The sequence below is a fragment of the Scardinius erythrophthalmus genome, assembly GCF_964197995.2.
Source record: "Scardinius erythrophthalmus genome assembly, chromosome: 20".
NCBI classification, from domain to species: Eukaryota; Metazoa; Chordata; class Actinopteri; order Cypriniformes; family Leuciscidae; genus Scardinius; species Scardinius erythrophthalmus.
Window position 1 is genome coordinate 31,898,592 of NC_138240.1, and position 22,744 is coordinate 31,921,335.

A 22,744-nucleotide genomic window follows, 5' to 3' on the forward strand; every position below is an offset into this window, starting at 1 on the left:
AACACACGGCATCCGTCTACGTCCGAGCACATGCGCACTTTGGTCAGAGCGGTAATAATGTGATTAGGTGTTTACATCCCTGTTCATTGTGATTAAAATCAGCATACGGCAAATAGTTTAATGCGATTATGAGCTTAATCGCATTAGTTTGATCAAAGTATTGGGTTAATAATCGCATTATGAGGGTGCATGAAAACACACTCATTGATGATAATGACACCAAACCATGAACAGAAAGAACTGAGGGCTTAAATACACAGAGATGATCATTAAAAGGACAAGAAACAGGTGCGGAACTTTAATTAGAAACTATGGCAACAAACTAGAAATGAGAATTAGGCCAACAGAAACAGAGAAAACCATGAAAACTAAACTAAAGTGAACCTGACTATGACCTTACACCCCAACAGAGGAAGGAGGGAGGGGTTCTGGAGATGGGCGAGGAACCGAAGGATGAGACCTTGGATGGGCTGGCAGAAGGGAACACCAAGGTGAAGATGATAGAGGGAGGAGCTAGGGCAGAGATGGGAGGACCCAGAGGATGACCCAAAGCAGAGCCAGGACGAAGAGACCCAGGAGTAATCAAGGAGACGTGGACCCAGGGTAAAGCTGAAGACCTGGGGGGCCAAGGTGGAGCCTCAGGTGTGCATTACTGAGGTGGTGGCGTGGGCTTGGCCAAAGGATAATGGTGGAACCGGAGGGAAGGAGGAGCCTAGCTAAGCCAGAAGGGTGAAGGGTCGAGGCACAGCAGGAAATCTGCAAGTTTGAACCAGAGTGACAAAAGACCAAGGAGAGCCAGGGGGACGAAAGACCCCGGTTGAACCTGAGGGATGACAGACCAAAGTGGAGCCGATGGGTCGGAGGGCTGAGATGAAGTCCGGGGCTCATAGGCTTGAGATGGAGCTGAGGGCGGAACTGGACCAAGGTGGAGCTGATGTCTGGGAAGCCAAAGGTGGATCCGAGCAGCTGGGCGGAGCCACAGAAGGAGGAGCCGAGGGGCTGAAGGGAGACAGTGGAGGCAAGGCCTAGGAACTGGAGGGAGAGGCAGAGGAGGAGGGAGAGGGAGGCTGGGCAGGACCATCCGTGTCGGAGGATACTTGGAGCTGGGTAGAGCCAATGGTGATGAAGGAGACCTGGAGCTAGGCAGAGCCAACAGTGATGAAGCAGACTTGGAGCTAGTCTGATTTAATGACAAAGAATATGACTTGGGACTGGACTGAACCATCAGAGACAAAGATGACTTGGGACTGGACTGAACCATCAGAGACAAAGATGACTTGGAACTGGGCTGAACCAGCAGAGATGAAAATGGCTTGGAACTGGGCTGAACCAGCAGAGATGAAAATGGCTTGGAACTGGGCTGAACCAGCAGATACAAAGACAATTTGGCACTAGACAGGACCAGCGGAGACTGGAGACCTTGAAACATTTCATTATCCAGCTCATCAAATAATAATTCCTTGGGAATCCACCTCATTGATTGCCTCTCAGAAACGGGAGTGTGGGTGGAGCTCCAATTCATCCCCTCAATGGAAACTAATATTTTCTCAATGATGGATGCTGTTTCCAGCTCACACACCTGTTCAGACTCTTTAATAGGCTCGGGCTCCAGAACGAACGTGGCCTCTGGCAATCGCTCTGGCTCTATCTTCGTAGCGCGATACGGCATGGCTGAAGGCTGGCTGGACTCTGGGTCCAGAGTGGGGTCTTCATCAGCGAGGCAGACAGTGAATAGTGAATTAGTCGCATTTGACAAGTACCCACTCCACATATTTGGCAAAACTCCCTCAAGGACCTTCCATGGGCAGGCGTGTCTTGAACCACTTGTTGAGGCTGGTGTGATATAAAACTGCAGAGTGAGTGGTCCTGATATTGAGTCAGGCACGGCAGATCTAAGAAATCCATTGTGTGGTCCTTGAAGGAACAATCCTCTTGTTCAAGGAGAAGCAGGCGTACAGCTGGAATATCCATTCATTTTTTCCCTTTAAATCCTTTATTCTGTCATGGTTGCATGCAGCGAGTCGAATAAAGATGATGTGTGATGCAGAATGCACAAATAAATACACTTTTAATGAACACCAGAGAAAGAGAAAAGCACTACACTTAAACATTGACATTCTTTAAATTTGGGTGGATTCTGATTGGCTCGAAGTTTTTATCATTCATTCATTCATTTTATCAAATTTTTCTGAAAGTGATTCCAACTATATTGTTCCTCAGTTTCGTTATTGTTATAGTTATGATGTGGATGCCTCTATTCTCAAAGAATCAGAACGAAATAAACTTTACAGTGATAGTTATCATTATGGTTATCATCCTTGTTGTGAACTGTCTATAAGTGGGTGTTTCTTTCCAGAAAAAAACTGGAAAGTGGACACTAGACTTTTTGCAGAATTTTGGCAGGTGAAATCCAGTTAATTCAATAGGAATCCACGTGATGGGAATTTCACAACAGGTGGATTCGCACGTTGACCAACAGAAAGCTTTTTGTTTTAAAAGTGGCTTCTGTGTGAGCTGTGCTTCATACTGTACATCACTACACAACTGACAATAGACAATGGACCTTTTTGACATTTTTATGACCGCACCTTACACTAAACTACACTGAGTAGGATGAGGTGGAGATGAAGAGTGAATCTGAGAGTGCAGCTAATGATAACATGTTTTTTAAAGTTACCATTTTAAAAGATGTATCCTCTTATTTCCCTGGAAAACTACAAACCCTCTTGCAGTGAATCCCAGGAAAGCTGTGGATCCTGTGAAATCCTGAAATGAATTTAATCAAAGATCAGATTTATGATGTTTTAGCTATATATATTGTATTTTATATGTGCTTAAAACTAGATATTTACTAGATACTAGATGCAGTATGTAATAGATATGTTGTAAGTTTCTGAGGCGAGTCAGTACCTTGCACGGGTGTGGGTCCACTCCATATGTGTCTAGTGTGTAGGCCCTCTGAAGAAGGTTTAACTCGGCGAGTGCAGGACACTGTCCCCTACAGAAACAATGTAATTTTAGAATCTAAGATCTCCAACTACATAAACCCCTAGTTTCACAAACAAACCTTAAGCCAAATTCCAGACTAAAATGCATGTTTAAGTTGTTTTAACCAAAAGCATTTTAAAATGTAAGAATATTGCACAATATTACTGGTTTTGCTGTATTTATGATCAAATAAAAGCAGCATTGGTGAGCATAAGAGACAACTTTCAAACATTAAATAATCATACTGACCTCAAACTTTTGAACAGTTGTATCGCACAAATAAATGTACAATTCCAATTGGCAGACAGCTTTTTTTTTCTCTCACCTCAGCTCATTTTGGTGGATCTCTATGATCTTGCGCTCTAGTTTGAGGGACTGTTTGGGGAAGAGCTTGAAGTCGCTGATGTAGTCAACAGGATGTTCCTCAGGATCATAGTCCCCAAGTTCAGCTAGAACAAGACAAACAGCCTTAAAAATCATCAAATAACCACATGAAAAAGCTAAAGAGCCCATTAAGATACCTGTGTATCTAGAACAAGACACTATCCTCTGCTCCTGATCTAAATTAGGTTCATATCCATTAGAAGCAAGAAAAAAATGGAAAGAGGTTTGAAATATGACTGCTCATTAGTTAAAAAGCTTCCAGAAGAAAATTGCTCAGGAGCACCATGCTACTGGTGCTATCAATCAAATAATATTCAAGCTTTGGTTGCAAAACACAATGTAATGAAATGTGTGATTGGTTGTAGATGAAGTTGTATTCTTACCCTGCACTATACAGGCTCCAAGATACGCAGCATCGGCGAACGGACATAAAAGCCTACCGTGGTACACGTCTCTCTTCAACTGTAGGTACAGAAGGTACCTGACACAGAGAAACAACAAGAGAAGAGATATTTCAAAAGAGTCTTAGTGTTATTTCAACATGAATCATTCTCCATGGATTCTTTCTCTTTGGCTGCATTCACACTAAAACCCTTGTGAAAAAGTCCTTTACTTCACTTTAGCAAACTTTCAAAAAGAGCACTTATTACGTCCACAATACAGTTTAAAAGAATATACTTAAGTGCAAACTTTATGTATTTGCAACGTCATATAGTGCAATTCATAAATTATTTTATTATTAAGGGCAAATCATGTGCACAATAATGACTGTCAACAAAAAAAAAAATTTAATCTGGATGTTCACACTGTATTTACAAAATGAAATTAGATAATTATCTGATTTAGAATTGAACAAAGTTGAAAACGTCAGGTTCAGTGTGATTTTTGCTGTTCACACTTGGATCTAAAAAAAAACTATGTAGGACATAAAGATCTGTCCTACAGACTAATAAGCACAAACACACCAGTGACAATAACAGCACCCCAAAATCCTACTGAAATGTGTGGAACATCTAAAACAACAGGATGCTATGTCTCAAAGTTTGACAGCTGTACAATGACCTTCTAGTTTCGCAATTGGCTGGTATTTAATAAAAATAAAATGTTGATACCCTGTTCTGATATCAGTTCTGGCATCCTGTTCTGATTTTCAGAGCAGAAATGTCTACCAGATGGTCTGTGCTCACTGGGAAACTAGCCCACATACATAACTACACTAACATTACTAGGAACTGAGCACTCAACACTACTGTTTCCTTTAAGACATGTTACTTTTGTACAGCCTAAACATAAGTGCACATGACACACCTCACAGAGGTAAGTCTGAACTGACAATGACATTTAAGAAGGAATACGGACATGCACTTATAACATAAGTACAACATGATATAAATATAACATAATCCCTATGAGAATATGTACTTAATTTTTAACATAGCACCAAAAAAGTGCATTTGGTTGTGTTCTATGTATGTACAGTAGGAGCTCTATATGCATATGTATATATATATTTAATTCTGGTCAAACTTGAAAATGCACAATGGCTCTACATTATTTAAGAAAGGACAAGAGCAAATGGAATTTACAATCTATTTCACTTTCCTTTGGAAAAAGAAATGCACTTTAGCAGACATTAAAAAGAGTACTTTTTATGGAAATAATATACATTAAACGAATATACAGTACTTAAATGCAAACTGAATACAAAGCTTTTGTACACTTAATTACATGTTTATTGCAATTAAATTAAATTAAATTAAATTGTATTATAATTTAGCTTTTTAATAAATGCAATTAGTTGAATTTTGCAGTAACCCAAATAGAACGTAAGTACATCTTCTTCATATGTAATTCTATAATAACTTGTTACATGTATGATCTGTGTTTCCCCCCTTCATTGTTTTTGGTTCAGTCCTGTGTCCTAGTGTTCCATGATTGTTTTAATAAGTCATGTCTATCACCTGTGCATTGTCAATCACCCCATTAGTTATCTAGTTAGTCCCTGTGTATTTATACCTTGTGTTCTCCTTCAGTCTTTGTCCGTTCTCATCAATGTAAGCGTGAGTGTTTGGTGTTTCCCCTGAAAGTTTTGTTATTAAATGTTATTTCTACGTATTCCTCGTCTCCATGAGCTTTGTCCTACATGTGACATGACATAACTTCTATTGTTTTTAAAATATGGTTAAAGTTTGAATGTACTGACAAGCATTCATGGTTAACTATAATAGCTATACTTAAATGTCTACTGAAACTTGTAAGTTATGTATTTCAATATATTTGTAATTACACATTTGTAATTATGAAGTTGCAATTTAGTACATTTAAAATATGGTAACTTTAAATTTAATATTGAATAACAAACTAGAGATAAAATTATAATTAAGTACTTTACATGTGCTTTAGTATGTTAGTCAACACATCAAAATAAGTGTACTTTTTTAAGCATGGAAAAAAGTATTAAAACAATATGATTTAAAAAAAATACTTTAAAGTAAAACTTTTAATTTGACAATTACAAAGTGCACTTTTTAAAAGTGTGATTTTATTTAATTGCATTACCTGCAAGTACAGTTTGTTGAAATACAAGTGCACATTCAATACAATTAAGTGCACTTCTTGGCAAGGTTAGTTTTGTTTATTCTTCTTGGACAAATTTCCAAGTTAAACATATTCAAGGAAAAAAATAATTAGGTCAGTGGAGGGACTTGATATTATCCAGTGACGTAATTTCAGAGATGGAAGCAAGTTCTTTCACTTTTGATGAATCTAAAAACTTTTTTTTAGTATTGGGTTAATGTGCACTGACCATATATTAATCATTCACAATGAGAATAACAGGGTCCATTTTGATTTCATGGTGATTTCTAAAGTTTGTATGACAGAACTGCAATGCATTGGCCAAACGCTTGCATCTGCTTTTGTGCACTTGCATGTTTCTGTTTTCTCCATTCTCGCTCTTTGTAACCTGCACTCAAATCCATTCTTTATATTAAATATTAAAGAGAGAGAGAGAGAGCGGGTGGAAAAATATATATAGTTGTTTTCTGTGTCAAACAGCTTTAACAGGAAAAACTCTAGTATGGAGCAGAAAATAGCATGGACTGGCACATGAATGCATCTCTTGTCCATCTCAAACCCTTGCTTTCTCTTTCACAGGATGAAACCATTTAAACTCAGACAACCTGGGCTCCCTCTCACACACATGCGCCTCGCTCTCTCTAAAGCTTCTGTCTGGCTACAGGAACATTCTCTTTTTCCAACGCACAGAGAAAGCATGGAAGATCGAGAAAGACAAACACATTTATCTTGACAGTTCAGATGGTGTGCATGCACTGAGCGCCATGTTGTGAGAGCAGCACAAATGATTTAGTCACACCAACAATCTGTGAGTGTGTGTTTGTGTATCTATGCAGATGCCTGTGTGTGTGTGTGTGTGTGTGTGTGTGTGTGTGTGTGTGTGTGTGTGTGTGTGTGTGTGTGTGTGTTGAGAGAATTAGCGAGATGCTTGGAACGTTGCTCTCTGATAATGTAAGAGGAATATGTGACAGTGACACACATTGACACTGACAGTCTATTCAGAATATTTTTTGCTTCCTTTTGAGAAAAAAAAAATCCTATTAATATAAAAATTGAGGAGCAAGCATGTTTCATATTAATTTATGGAAAAATAAGGATGTCTGAAATGATGAAAAGAAAAATCTTTTAAAAATCTAGTTAAAAACAGAAAGGTTCTGCCTAATTAAAAAGTTCTTGAAATCTTTGTAATCATTGCTGGAATGAGAGTATTCGTAAGTTCCTCCTTTTCCTCTGTGTGTTATCCGGTCACGTCTACGTTTAGTGTCTGTTGCTCCTGCATGTTTGCTAGTTTTTTGGAACATTATTATTAAACTTGGTGTTGGAACTTTATTCATCGTCTTTGTCTGTTTACCTGCAACCACCTGTGATAATATATACACACACATATCTATTTATATATAAATGCATACATACACATATACAGTATGTATGTATGTATATATATATATATATATATATATATATATATATATATATATATATATATATATAAAATCACGAATAATCGATTTAACAGCACTAATTTAAATACACGATATACAGTTTCTGTATACAGAATAGAGTTTCATTTGAAATGACAATAGATTATATATTAGTTTATGTGCTTAAATGCTTGTCAGTACAAGACAGTTGAAGTAATTGTGAAATTACATATAGGCCTGGTTTCACAGACAGGGCTTAGATTAAGACAGGGTTAGGCTTTAGTTCAATTAGGGCATTTAAATAGCTTTTTTATACATGCCTTAGAATAAAACATTACTGGTGTGCATCTTGAGACAAAACAATGGCACTGACATATTTTAAGATTGCGTCAGTGCAAGTTGCTTTCAGTTCAGACAGCTCAAATATGCATTTTAGTCTGGCACTAGCTTAAGCCTTGTCTGTGAAACCAGGGGATAAAGATGTAATTAAGCCCTATTTGTGGTTCAGAAAAGCACTTATAATTTGAACTGATAGCATTGAATATAATTCTATAACAATATTAGCTACAATACATTTAAATTTAATTGCAATTAACATGCAATTAAGTATAATAAAAAAACGTTTACTTTATTTTATCACCACTGATTATAGTAATGAGAATTTGGCGGCAAGTGTGTTTAATTCTAACAAAAAAATTTTTTGACAAAATATATTTTCCCATTTCTTCTGATTTTGGAGTGAAATATGAATGTACATGTTCCTGACAGGTTTCGTGAGATGCACTGTAATGAGATCACATTGGTTACTTTGACATGAAAGAAGCCACCGATCAGCCGTTCTGGCTTCAGCTACAAAGTAAACAAGCTCTTTCAAATGAAACTGGAACAATCTGCTCAGGAGGCGTTTTAAAAATGCAAATCTCTTCCAGAAAATCCTCAATCTCATATACTTGGCTTGAGCGATTCAGGCCTGTTTATGCTGTGACTGGCCGGGGTTGTTTTTATGTCAATCCAATGCAATTTGAACATTAGATCAGAGAACTGTTACCTTGTCAGCTCTTCCTTGATCTTGATTGGCTCCTGAGGGTAGAACTTCACCCTGAAGCACATAGTGTATGGCTGGTGACCTGAAAACAACACATAAACAATCAGATGAGGGGAGAGAGAGACAACTTGAGCATAAGCCAGTAAGTGTGAGACAGATTATGCAGAGAACTGTAACCGAGGGCATGAGGAGAGCTAAAATGATTATATTAATCCATGAGATGAGGGAAACCCCTCTGGTGAAGAATGAAATGAAGTCTTCAAAGATAAACGTAATGAGTCTGAGAAGTTTAGAGCTCAAAGGGAAAGATTGACTTCATTGACGTCACTTTGTCTACAATCTCTCTGTCACTTGTCCGCTACGTGCTCATTCACCTCCCTTCTGTAATTCTACATAAAACATCTCTGAATGCGAGTGATGTTTTACCTATGTAAAGATGTGTCATATTGGCAAATGTGGCCAAGAAAAGTCCATTGTTTATTGTAAATAGCAATGAGAGATGCACAGTTTAAGTCACTTTCAAACCAAGCAGCTTAATATTGGTCAAAGCAACAAACCCATGTGACCAACTTGAACCCTTTGTGAAATATGCATTGGAAAATGTTTCCACCTCATGCAAAATTCCTATTGAAACTGGTTTCGATGACAAAAATTCACGAACAACAGTAAATGTGACTTGCTGCCACCTTGAGGGCAAGAAGGAAATAAACAAAACTTACATTTCATCTGTTTCACTACTGGTTTGCTTGGGTCCAACCAATGCTGTAAAAATGACAAGAGAAAGAAATGATTCACTGCTGTGCGCTGACAAGTAAAGATGGTGACAAATCAAAAATGCTTATGGTAAACACTTTGGATAAGCATCCTGCTCAGGAAATGATCGTAAACAACATTCCCCACTGATGAACAATCCCTTTTTTCATTGGCGGGCATTAATATTACAACATAAATGACTGTAAATAATTCACTACAGTTCTGCTGGGAGGTTTTCTGCTCGACTGAAGAAACATTGTGGTGCATACAGTAGGGTAAAACCCCTTGGTCGGTTGTCATGGTAACTTTTATCAGAATTTAAAACCAGTATGATAGGCTACATAAGGAGAAAATATCTGGTGAGAGTACAGAAATAAGTACATGTAAGATTTGTGAGTGTTTACATTACTGTTCAAAAGTTTGGGGTGAGTAAGATTTTTAGATGCATTAATTTGATCAAAAGTGTCAGTAAAGACTTTTACATTGCTTCAATTTTTTTAAATGTTTTCAAATATAATACATTTAAAATTTTAATAATATTTCAGTGTTACTGTTTTTTCTGTATTTTTGAAAAAATAAATGCAGCCTTGGTGCGCATAAGAGACTTTGGTAACACTTTAGTTTAAGGTGTAATTAAAGGTTACATATACTTAATATAGTAACAACAGTTAATTCTGCATAATTATAAGTAACTAACCCTAAACCAAACCCTAAACCTAATCTTAACCCTAAAGTAAGTAGGCATACATGTAGTATGCAATTATTTGTGTAATTACACTGTAACAACATCACCTTAAAATAAAGTGTAACCAAGACCTCTTTCAAAAACAATATCTTACGGACCCCACATTTTTTAACCGTGTTGTAATTGCCACAGGATTTTAAGTTGTATGTATGTTTGAGGTTTAGTTATTGTAAAAGCTTGTGCAGAAATCTATTGCAGATTCCACTTTTTTTGATGCGTTTTATGTTGGAGCAACAGTATATCTGCTGAAGTTATAATAAACTTTTAGGTCAGAATATATTTAATGAATATTGGGCCCGAGTGGTGAATGTGTAGTTACCCTTTGTTTCTCTGGGTCCACATATCTGATGCCAAAGTAATCTTTCTCCAGCAGGCTGTAGTAGTTACACACATGATCCAAGACAAATTGCCCTTTAGTGTCTCTCTGTGGAGGAAAGAAAAATCAAAGGAATAAAAACACATCATGAATGATCACATCATTACAGCAGAGATTTAAGATAAAATACAATAGTGAGCCAGCTAGTTATATTGACAGTGTATCATAATATTGACCGTTGAGTGTATAATAAGTTCATTGATTTACAACAGGGAAAAGAATACTAATATACAGGGGGGAAACAGAAAAAAATGTACTATGACAGGTCAGTATTTTTTAATATACTAAATATGATTGTTATGAGCTTGAGTTCTGAATTAAATGCGAAAAACATTTAACTACAGCACAATAAAAATCACAATGCTTCAACCAATGCAGTCCGATTGATGAAGATATGACTTACGAGCAGGTTCTTTTATTGAACAGCACAAAATACTCACTGATGAGTAATCGGTTTGAATCAGTCGGACAAATCCTTCACTGAATGAACTCAATGAATCCACCAGAGCTGCTACTGACTCAACATCTGACTCTCACTGAACCACAAGTATTTATTTTCAGCAATGACTGACTGACCTCAAATGAAGCTAGAAATGCTTTATGTTCTTAAAGTCCAAATGAAATTAAAAATGAAGATTTTTGGCTTTTAGTATGTTATCTATAAGCTAGTGTGCTCCAAAACAATGACAAAATTTGCATTAAAAAGTTATGAGCGATCAAACTTGCGGCAATATGGATCAATGATTTTGATGACATCACTCTGCACTTCAGTTTCTCATCAGATTTTCTCTCCAATCAAATGTTCTCTACAATCTGAAGCCCCGCCCCCTACATTATAAATAGATGCTGAAGCTGTGGCAAAAATCATCACTTGTTCACACATTTACTATTTTCTACATGATGAATGGCACATAGTGCACTATATAGGGAACGATTCAAACCGTGTAAATGTGCATTAGGGCAAATGAAGTCTGGTTTCACGTTAGTGCCACGCGAATCGTCGCAGCTCCGGTCCAGAGACATGATAGCATAGAGCAGATCATATGGGGTGCAGACCACAAAACGTATCGGACCCATTTGAATTCTGCACAGAATGCTGTTTGATGGAGGAGAAATGTCTCTACAGACTCTGCATTAAACAGCACTGATGAGAAGAAGAGATAACACCAACATAAATTACACACTTTTCAAACTACACATCCTTTAATATGTTCACTGTTTTGCTTTACTAACAATTTCATATTAAATATTAAAGGGGAATCTATAAGACTGTGGCTATCATAAGCAGTCAAATGCGGCTTTACTGAGCTCAACAGCTCTAGTCGAGCTGTGATATAAACAAAATGCTATTGGCTATTTTAAAAAAGGGGAGGAGCTGCTCGATATGTCCCGCCCTGTCTTCCTGTTTCAGTGGAAATTACGTCAACGCATTGAATAACGCTGCGCTTTTCAAGACACTTCAGTGGGCCTTTAATGTTTGGGAGTCTTAAATCAGTATCATTACTGACCGGTTGTTCATATGAAAATGTGTAACTGAAAATACATTTACAATTTTTGCAATAAAAAATGATTATTATTTGCAAAAAAAATGGTTATTATCAAAATATTGCAAATGTATATATCGCAATATGCATATCGCAACAGCTTGCAATAACTGGGGTCGTGAACAAAAGACAAAGAAAATCACTCTCTTGGCTGAATAACTTTTGTAGCTTTAATAAGAATCAGAATATATATTTAATTTATACAGTGAAAACTAAGCATTGTTTTATTTTTATTTGATTATTCAGTTTCTGTTGTTAAATAAACCTAATGTAGGCCTTCCTGAAATCCTAAACCCCGTGGTTTACACTGATGCTAAAATAACTCTTACTTCTTATGCTACAGTAAAACGTAATCGGTTACTAAACGTAACCTCTGTTCTCTCTAGAAGAGGGAACGAGTATTGCGTAAGTAGCTTATGCTGCGGGAAAGTCTTCTTTCTCGAGATACTGAAGCCAAAAAATTATCCTTAATTTTTAATAATCTTGTCAACGCAGTACGGCAGCCTGCAGACCTAGGGCAGGCTTACTAGCGTGCCCATTGGCTGCCCTGCGGCAACTGCAGCAGCCTATCGCTGAGCCCTTGGCGTGACGTCACGCCCAATGAGCGCGCTTGGCGCGCTTCATGTGTCACAGCCCGCCAAAAGGGGTGTGACTTAGCGTATATAAGCGAGGCTCAGAGGCTGCTTCACTGGTTTCTTTCGCTGAAGCGAGTGAGCTCGTGGCGCGAGCACGGCGGGTTACGCAATACTCGTTCCCTCTTCTAGAGAGAACAGAGGTTACGTTTAGTAACCGATTACGTTCTCTTACGAGAGGTTCTCTCGTATTGCGTAAGTAGCTTACGCTGTGGGAACACCCTTGTCAACGCCATGCGCCCAGCATCCACTGAATGAGTCCCAGGGAGAGCCCGGGGAACGTGATAGCAGGGAGCCGGGCGGCCAAAAGAAGGCTAGCGCAGTACACAAGCACATACTAGGGAGCACAGAGCGGCACAGCCGGTCTGAACTGACAATTCCCTGCATAGTGCAGCTCAACCAGTAGAGCTAAATCAACCAACGTAGCCAGCGCACTGATAGTGGGCCGGTCTACGCGAGACTTAGACTGATAAAATTTTCGCCTGCAAGGCGGGAACTTCCAGGTTGACCTGACAAATGTAGAGGGGGAGGCCCAGCCTGCCGCTGCACAAATGTCATGAATGGAAATCCCGCTGGACCACGCCCACGATGAGGCCATGCCTCTGGTGGAGTGAGCTCGAATGCACAGTGGGCACGGCAGGTCTTACGCATAAGCAGTTGCGATAGCGTCCACTATCCATCTGGACAGGCTGTGTTTCGAGGCGGCGAGACCCTTGGTGCGCCCTCCAAATGAAACAAAAAGCTGCTCCGAGCGCCTGAAAGCGGCGGGCTGACCTGCGCTCTGAAGGGAGTGCCCAATATTTTGGGAACGTAACCATGCCTCGGTCTGAGAATAACTTTAGAGTCGTTAGGTCCGAACTCGAGGCACGCGGCGTTAACAGATAACGCGTGAAGGTCTCCCACACGTTTGACTGAAGACAGAGCTATCAGAAAAACGGTTTTGAGCGTGAGGTATTTCATATCCACAGTTTCTAAGGGTTCAAAGGGATGCGTTTTCAGGGCCTCCAAGACCAGTGAAAGATCCCATATAGGAACCGAGGGGGGTCGCGGGGGGTTCATCCTCCTGGCTCCTCTAAGGAAGCGGATGACGAACTCGTTCCTTCCTAATGCGCAGCCCAGCTCTGAGACAGTGAAAGCTGACCGCAGCATAGACTTTGAGCGTGGAGGGGGACCTGCCCGCGTCCAGCAGCTCTTGAAGGAAACATAATACTTGCAATACCCCACATGTCTGTGGATCGAGCCCCTTGGCAGTGCACCATTTGCTAAACACCGACCATTTTGACGTGTAGAACCGCCTCGTAGAGGGGGCTCTGGATTGTATGATCGTGTTCATAACCCCTTTTGGCAGATCAACGGGTAACCGTTGAGGCTCCATGCATGCAGAGACCAGCGCTCTGGATGGGGATGCCAGATCGAGCCGCGGGCTTGAGAGAGAAGGTCTCTCCTCACCGGTATCGGCCAGGGGACTGTGTCTGCCAGCTGTATCAGTTCCGGGAACCAAGCTTGGTTCTCCCAGTATGGGGCTATGAGGAGCACTGTGTGGCGCGCTTCCCTGACTCTCCTGATGACCTGAGGCAGCAGAGAGACCGGGGGAAAAGCATATAGCGGGCCGCTGGGCCAGGTCTGGGCCAGCGCGTCCTCGTTCTTCGTAAAGAACTCTGGGCAGTGAGCGTTGTCTTTTGACGCAAAAAGGTCGACTTTCGCTTTGCCGAAGCGGCGCCACAGTGTCTGGACTGTTTGGGGGTGTAGAGACCACTCCCCAGGGGGAACGTTGTCCCTGGACAGTCTGTCGGGGCCCTCGTTCAGGTGGCCAGGGACATGCGCGGCTCTCAGCGACCGCAGAGAGTGCTGAGCCCACACGAGGAGGCGTTCCGCCAGGGTGCAGAGCGTCTTTGATCTGACACCGCCCTGGCGATTCACATAGGCCACTACCGATGTATTGTCCGTGCGGACTAAAACATGGTGACCTAGGAGGAATGGGAGGAAGTGTTTTAGCGCTTTCTCGACCGCGAGCATCTCTAGACAGTTTATGTGTAGGAGATTCTCCTGGTCTGACCAGCGGCCATAGAACGGTCTGCCTTCGAAGAGCGCTCCCCAACCGAGATTGGAAGCGTCTGTCGAGACAACTTTCCGGTGTGAGATCACCCCCATAGTCACTCCTGTGTGATACCATTCGGCTGCCAGCCAGGGCTGCAGGGCCGAAATGCAGCCCTGATTCACTCTGACCCGCGAGCGGTCAGCCGCCCAGGCTCGGTGGGGCACGCGCGCTTTCAGCCAGCGTTGAAGCGGGCGCATGCGCAATAAGCCCAGCTGAAGCACTGCTGCAGCTGAGGCCATATGCCCCAGGATACGCTGGAATGTCCTCAGCGGAACCTGGCTGCCAATTTTGAGGGACGCGGCGAGGTGACGGATGCGGCGCGCGCTGCTCTGACAATCTGGCCGTCATAGCCACCGAGTCTAGTTCTATTCCAAGAAAGGAAATTGACTGACGGGGCGATAACGAGCTCTTGGTCCAGTTGACCGAGAGACCCAGACCCTCCAGATGGCTGAGAAGCGCTGTTCTGTGAGACACAAGTTCCGTCTCTGACTGCGCTAGAATAAGCCAATCGTCCAGATAGTTCAGTATTCGCATTCCCTGTCTTCTAAGGGGAGCGAGAGCCGTGTCCATGCATTTCGTAAATGTACGGGGTGCTAAAGACAGGCCGAACGGCAGGACTGTGTATTGATATACTCGACCATCGAAGGCGAATCTCAAGAAGGCCTGTGATGGGGAGCTATCTGGATCTGAAAGTACGCGTCCTTTAGATCGAGAGAAATAAACCAGTCTCCTGGGCGAATCTGCGCGAGGATTTGTCTGGTTGTAATCATTTTGAACGGCCGTCTCATGAGGGCTTTGTTCAGATGTCTCAGATCTAAAATAGGTCTTAACACTCCGTCCTTCTTGGGTACGAGGAAGTAACGGCTGTAAAAGCCCGACCCCGCTCAGAGAAGGATGAACCTGTTCTATAGCCCCTTTGCGCAGCAGCTTCGCTATTTCTGCTTGAAGCAGGTGCGCTGCTTCTAAACTCACTTTCGTCTCCGTCTGCGCTAGAAAGCGCGGGGGGCGACGAGCGAATTGAAGCGAATAGCCGTGTTTTATAGTATTCAGCACCCATTCTGGCGCGCCCTGCTGCGCGCAGGAGGCTGAGCTTGAGAGTGGCCTGCGGCTGGGCTCGAGCGGCGGGGCAGGAAGAGGTTCATCGCCTGCGATGCCTTCTGCGCTTCGGAGAAGCGATCCACAATCCCGCTGACCGCAGGGCCGAAGAGGCCGGTGGGCGAGAGCGGGGCATTGAGGGACACAGCGCGCTCTGACTCACTCATATCCGCCAGCGTCAACCATAGATGTCTGTCGATGACGGTGAGCGCGGCCATAGATCTGCCGATGGCTTGTGCAGCGGTCTTGGTAGCGCGGAGCGAAAGGTCCGTAGCGCTGCGCAGATCCGTTAATGCTGTGTGATCCGGGCCCTTCTCATCCAGATCACGGAGGAGGTCGGCTTGTAGGATCTGTAGCACAGCCATGGAGTGCAGGGCAGAGGCAGCTTGGCCGGAGGCGGCGAAAGCGCGGCCGGCGAGAGCTGAGGTGGTCCTGCAGGCTTTGGACGGCAGGGCGGACTTTGAGCGCCATCTGGCAGACAGCGGGCAAAGGTGCGTTGCCACAGCTTCCTCCACGGGGAGGATGCCAGCATACCCCTTCTCGGCGGCCCCGTCCACCTGGGAGAGAGCCGAGGAGACTGAAGAGCAGAGTCTAGCAGAGAAGGGCACATTCCACGACTTTGATAGCTCCTCGTGGAGCTCAGGCAGGAAGGGTGCTGACCTAGAGGCTGGCGCTTGGCGGCGGCTAGGCAGAAAGCACCCGTCGAGCCGATTAGGTGCAGGCTCCTTCGGCGGGGACCAGTCCAGACCCAGTCGGTCGACCGCTTTGGTGAGGAGGCAGAGAAGCTCCGCGTCGACACTGGCGCGGGACCGGCTAGACTCTTGAGTCGAGGAGACGGAGCGGTGAGAACCCGACCACTCCTCGCTGTCTGAAGCCAGCAGAGAGCAGCTGTCAGCGGCGTCATCTGCTTCATCCCCTGAGGCGACGGCAGTGCGGGCAGTGGCCGGCCGCTGCGCGTCGGTGAAGGGCGGGGGAGAAGGAGAGAGCGAGGCTCGCGAGAGGGGTTCCGGCGAGCGCTCAGCTGTCATGACCTGTTTGGGAGGCCTTTGAGAGCGGCGTTTCTTTTTACGCGGCCCGGAAGAGGCAGCCGGAGAAGGGGGAGGATCCTCAAACATGGCGAGTCGAGCCCGCAGGGTCGACATCGGCATATCCTCGCAGAGTTCGCAGCCGCCCGCAGAATGGGCAAGGGCTGCGTGGTCGAAGCCCAGGCAGAGAGCGCAGATCACATGGCGGTCTCCGTCGCTGAGCGTGGCTTTGCACGAGCCACAGGATGAGCGAGGCATTTGAACCAACGCCTCGCGCTCTTTTAGATGCAAAGTGTGTCGCGGGGCGAACACACAAACACACACAACACAGAGCAAGAAAGGATATATTCGCCGGATAGCGAAGCAGGCAGGGAAAGCTGAAGGCGGCGAAGGCGGCCGGCTTCCTCAGTCTGAGATCCTCGGCGTGCTGGTCGCTTGATTCGACGGCGGCTTCCTCAGAGTCCAGTGATGCGGAGAGCTTCGCTGAAGAGACAGAAATCAGTGAAGCAGCCTCTGAGCCTCGCTTACATACGCTAAGTCACACCCCTTTTGGCGGGCTGTGACGCATGAAGCGCGCCAAGCGCGCTCATTGGACGTGACGTCACGCCAAGGGCTCAGCGATAGGCTGCTGCAGTTGCCGCAGGGCAGCCAATGGGCACGCTAGTAAGCCTGCCCTAGGTCTGCAGGCAGCCGCACTGCGTTGACAAGATTATTAAAAATTAAGGATAATTTTTTGGCTTCATTATCTCGAGAAAGAAGACTTTCCCGCAGCGTAAGCTACTTACGCAATACGAGAGAACCTCTCGTAAGAGAACACTGCTGTTCACTTTCAGAAGTTTTAGGGATGTTTTCTTGTCACAAAAAGAATGTGAAACACATATGTAGGTTATATAATTTTAAATATGTTTTAAAGTTCATTTTACACACTTTAAGCATTATCGTATCGCATATCGTATTTTTCTTCAATATCGTGTAGCCCTAATTAATGGTATATAATTGTAATTTAAAATTACATATTTAAAACAATTTTTTATATATAATATGGTTTAGATTTAGATTCAGTCAAGGGGTTGCAGGGTTGGACAGGCAGCTCCCCTGCTGCAAATACATCATTCTGCAGTGAATGATGATGGGCTTATGGCCCATACAGGACAGTGTCTCTGTGTGCTCGACTGAGCAGCTCTGGTTCAGCTCTGATGACCATCAGCTTTTGACCTTGCTGTTATTACCTGTGACGCAGGCTGTTATAGCACACTCCTGTGTGAAATACATCTCACTGTGGGGGTTTCAATTCCACTACAGAGGTTCTCTACAGGTACTGGACGTTCTGCTCTTCCAGTATGGAAAAAAACACATTTCTTAAAGTTTTACTTTCTCAGTATGAATGAATAAAAATCGAATTTCTCTTTCTGCACATTTTAAAATGTTAAATGTGGATCAAGCACTACACTGGATAGAATTAAGAAGAGAATTTCTCATCATACATTTCTCATCTAACAATGACATGAACTACATTTTAGTAACACTTTATGGTAACACTTTATTTTAAGGTGTCATTGTTACAATGTAATTATATATTTAAGTACTGAGTATTATTATTTAACTACATGTACTTACTGTAGGGTTAGGATAGGATTAGGATTTGGTTGAGGGTTAGTTGCATGTAATTATGCATAATTTACTGTTATTACTATGGTAAGTACATGTAACATATGTAACAAGGACACTGTAAAATAGTGTTACCCACTTTATTTTACAGAGTCTTTGTTACACATGAAGTTACTACAGTAATAAAAGTAAATTATGCATTACGAGCAACTTACCATAAAAACTCCTAACCCTAACCTTATAGTAGCCTAAGTAACCTTATTAACATGTTGATAATTAATATTACTCTGTACTTACTTGTATAATTGCACTGTAACAAGGACACCTTAAAATAAAGTGTAACCCTACATTTTAACATAGAAAGAACTAGTTTATACATCTGCATCCTTAGAAATATAAATGGTGTTTGCCTGTGGAAAACCCACTGCCCACAAAGATATGGTGGCATTTGCGGTTTCTAGGGTGTTGCTATGTGCTTGTTATGGTTTTCTGAGTGACTGTAAGTGTCGCCACATTAAATGTGCTATGTGTGGTTGCTAATGTGTTTTGAGTGTTTGCTAGTGTGTTGCCATAATGCTAAGGTGTTATTTGAGGTTTCTATGGTGTAGCTATGTGGCTGCTAAGTTGTTCTGGGTCATTTTTGGTGCGTTTCCACAATGCTAGGACGTGATTTGGGGTTGCTAGAGCATTGTTACATAGTTGCTATGGTGTTCTGAGTGACTGTTGGTGTATTGCCACTATGCTAGGGTGTTATTTGTGGTTGCTAGATGGTTGCTATATGGTTACTAAGGTATTCAGAGTAATTGTTGGTGTGTTGCCATCAAGCCAAGGTGTTATTTCTGGTTGCTAGGGTGTTGCTATGTGGTTGCTAAGGGGTTCTGAGTGGTATTGTGTTGCCACAATGCAAGGGTATAATCTGTGGTTGCTAGAATGTTGCTATGTAGTTGCTAAGGGGTTCTGAGTGATTTGTTGGTGTGTTGTCACAATGCTAGGGTGTTATTTGTGGTTGCTAGAGTGTTGCTAAATAGTTGCTAAGGTGTTCTGAGTGATTGTTGGTGTTTTGCCACCATGCAAGGGTGTTATTTGTGGTTGCTAGGGTGTTGCTATGTCCCTATAATACTCTGAGGTGCGTTTCAAGTACCGCAATGTAACTCATGACATCACACGGGTGGTGGAGCAGAATACTTCTGATTATTTATCGGTTAGATTTTTTTGTCCGATTTTTATCTTATGCTAGATTATCGATGTAAATAAACAAAAAACTATCAGTGTTCTTACTCTTCCTCCGTAAGAGGGAACCAACCACAACTTTCAGATGCCATCTTTATTTTCTAGCTCAACTGTCACAGAATGGAAAGCAGAGGATTGTGGGATATCAAACGCAGCAACAGAAACATCTATGCTGGCTTCAAATCAAATCGATCAGGGGTGCGTTTCCCAAAAGCATCGTTAGCCAACTATGGTCGCAAGTTCCGTCATTATCAGCATAGTTCAACAACTCTGTGTTTCCCAAAACCATAGTTCCAACGAACATTCACAAACAGCATTGCAAAGTTGTGTGGTTGGAACGACGGCTCTCGATCTGTGGTAAGAATCATAGTTTCTTGTTTGCATGACATGTGGACTTTATAAATCCTAATTTTGAGCCAAATAAGCAAGCTGACATTCAGTACAATCTATCTTTTATATATAAATGTAATTTACGTCTTTTAGTTTGTCAAGAGATTTAAAGCACCTTTTGAAGAGTGCACATGTGCAAACGTGCGCTAGTATGTAAGAACGAGCCTATGATTGAATCTGGAAATAAAGCTAAACTGAGAATAATAAGAGATAGTCCTCAGATGTCATGTCCGTAATTTTTTAGCAAAACTTCTAGCATTAATTCGATCTCAAACATATTAATTAAAAGAAGTTATTACTCCACCACCTGCGTGACATCATTAACCAACGTGGTTGAACTACCAATTTGCGACAGTACGGTTTCGGGAAACAGTCGTGACTAGCTAGTTGGTTTCTTCAACAATGCATTGTACTATGGTAGTGAAGCAGCGAGTTACGGCGTTGTACGGGAAACACACCCCAGATCTCAGGAGACAGGAAGTGAAGCTAACATTGGATTCGGACATGCCTTGATGCCTTCCTACCCTGGAATGCATCTTCCGAAAGCAGCATTTTTAAGCTTTTGGATGCAGCCCATGTCATACTAGCAAGAAACGTCTCAATTAGTCGGACGTACCGACTGACTGGGTTCCCCATTAAAACACCAATAATGCTGCCACCTTCCAGTTCCTAGACAAAAGCCTCCTGACCCCCCGCAATATTGAGGCGGACATAGGACAGGGCTTAGGCCAGGAAAGTCACCGCTGTTCCACAAGACCCACTCAGTTAGACTTGTTAACACTGGGAAAGCGTGCCCTTTTGATGGAAGGAGGGACGCTACGGAAGCCACATCCAGCAGCAGCAGCAGCAAACTGTTGGGTGCAGTTCTCCACCCCGTCGCCGAACAACCCAACCTGGGAAATTGAGGACCCAGGAACCGAACCTTGTCCGCATCCACCATATCAACCAGGCTAAGCCAACGATGGCGCTCCTGGACCACCAGGGTGGACATCGCTAGACCGATCATGCAGGCCGCAACGCTCGTGCCCCAGAGGGCCAAGTCGGTTGCGGTGCGGAGCTCACTCATGAGCGCACGGTCTAGGCTGCCCTCATGCATGTCCATGAGTGCCTTGGCCTGATAGACCTGTAGCAAAGTCATGGCATGCAAAGAAGAAGCGGCTTGTCCATAGGCTTTGTAAGCTCTGCCCGTCAGAACGGACGAGAAGTCACAGGCCCTAGAGGGGAGACGAGGATCCCCCGTCCAAGAGGCAGCGGCCGCCAGACACAGGTCCCACTGTAGGGATAGCCTCATAACCCTTCACCGATCCTCCGTCAAGGGTAGTGAGGGGGGAGGAACTACTCAGGCAGTTTCTGGCAGAGAAAGGTGCCGATCACGACCTGGTAAGCTCTCAATGCACTTCGGGAAAGAAAGGCACTGGGGCGGCGGGCTGAGAACCAGCGAGCCCCGCCCCGAGAAACCAATCATCCAACCGAGACTGTTCGGGACATGGTGGAGGATTCCACGCGAGCCTGACAGCCTTGGCGGCCCGTTTCAGCATAGCTGACATTTCTGGATCTGGCTCAGGCAACGGTATACTCCCGGAGGGAGATAATGCAGCCATCATTTCCAGAGGCCAGCTCCCCTCCGATGCTGCAATCGGAATCCTGTCCTCTCGAGGGGCCCAGAATGAAACAGCTGGTCGGTCAATTACAGAGGGACCAGCGCGCTCAACGGGGGCCCCACCGGCTGCGGAGTGATAGAGTGAGGGGCCCACAGAGATTAGTTACCGGGCGGGGAAGCCATCACTATGATCCTCTAATCACCCATCCCATACCCTAGGGTGGGGTGTGGTAATGGGGACTCCACCTTCGCGGACGAAGGCGAGTCTTGATCTCAACACTGTGATAGTCATGTTCTCACAATGAGAAAATGAACTATCCACAAAATCTGCTTCCGCATGCTGTAAACCCAAACACGTGATGCAACTAATGTGACTGTAAGAGGGGGACAGGGAACGACCGCATCCAGAAACGCACGGGTAGAATGACATCTTGAAAAAGATGCAAACGCACCCGTGTTGCTCTTTCAGGAAATGAAAAACTCTCACCAGTGCCGGAGCACACAGGGGAATGATCATGGCAACACTGACAGGGATGGTGCAGCCTGTACCAGTGAAGCACTCTCTTCGCCCTCAACCGGCCGTCAGACAAACACAGAAATGTGATGCTGTTAAAACAGCAGTTGAGAGCTCAGAAGGCTCGCGACCACTGCTGCACTTGCACTGTAGAACCACCAGCACCGGGAGAGACTTCCTTGAAGAAGCACCGACACACTCGTTCGTTGTAATATATCAACACTCTTCAGAGACATCGACATGAAGACCGATCGGCTCCGAAGCGAAAGGCAAATGGTGCGTGCGTCCACTTCCATATTTATACCCGCGCTGCGGGGCAGAGCGTGGATGCAAAGCTCGCACGCCAATGTGTGCATTGGCTCATTTTATCAATACTCGAAGATGACAGGCTCCCTAAGCGTGATCCCAATCAGTCGGTACATCCGACTACGTCAAACGTGACTGAACTGAAAGGGAACTACACTTCTAACCACAGGACGAGAGCTGTAGTTCCAACCACACAACTTTGTGATGCTGGAAACACAGTATTGTTAACAAGAGAACTTGCAACCATAAATTACTAATAATGTTTTTAGGAAATGGAAATGCACCCCATGTCTCTATGGTGCAGGTCCCTTTCTTCAATGTAATCTGTTTAAATTTTTGGCCCGTTTTATCATCAAGGTGAAAATTGCACATCTTTGCTCTTTTTGAGCTTCCCTTAATGTCTGTAATACAAC

At 43.4% G+C, this 22,744-nt stretch overlaps 1 protein-coding gene across 1 annotated transcript in view; it reads right to left on the reverse strand.

Moving 5' to 3' along the window:
- frmd3 (FERM domain containing 3) overlaps window positions 1-22,744 on the reverse strand; it is a gene marked incomplete at both ends in the record, with an annotated part of 69,992 nt that overhangs the window by 35,995 nt on the left and 11,253 nt on the right. The window contains 7 exons of the mRNA XM_081348356.1: window positions 2,678-2,766; window positions 2,911-2,998; window positions 3,314-3,437; window positions 3,756-3,853; window positions 8,419-8,497; window positions 9,135-9,177; window positions 10,233-10,337. Coding sequence (XP_081204482.1) covers window positions 2,678-2,766; window positions 2,911-2,998; window positions 3,314-3,437; window positions 3,756-3,853; window positions 8,419-8,497; window positions 9,135-9,177; window positions 10,233-10,337 — 626 coding nt within the window. The remainder of the gene's footprint in view (window positions 1-2,677; window positions 2,767-2,910; window positions 2,999-3,313; window positions 3,438-3,755; window positions 3,854-8,418; window positions 8,498-9,134; window positions 9,178-10,232; window positions 10,338-22,744) is intronic.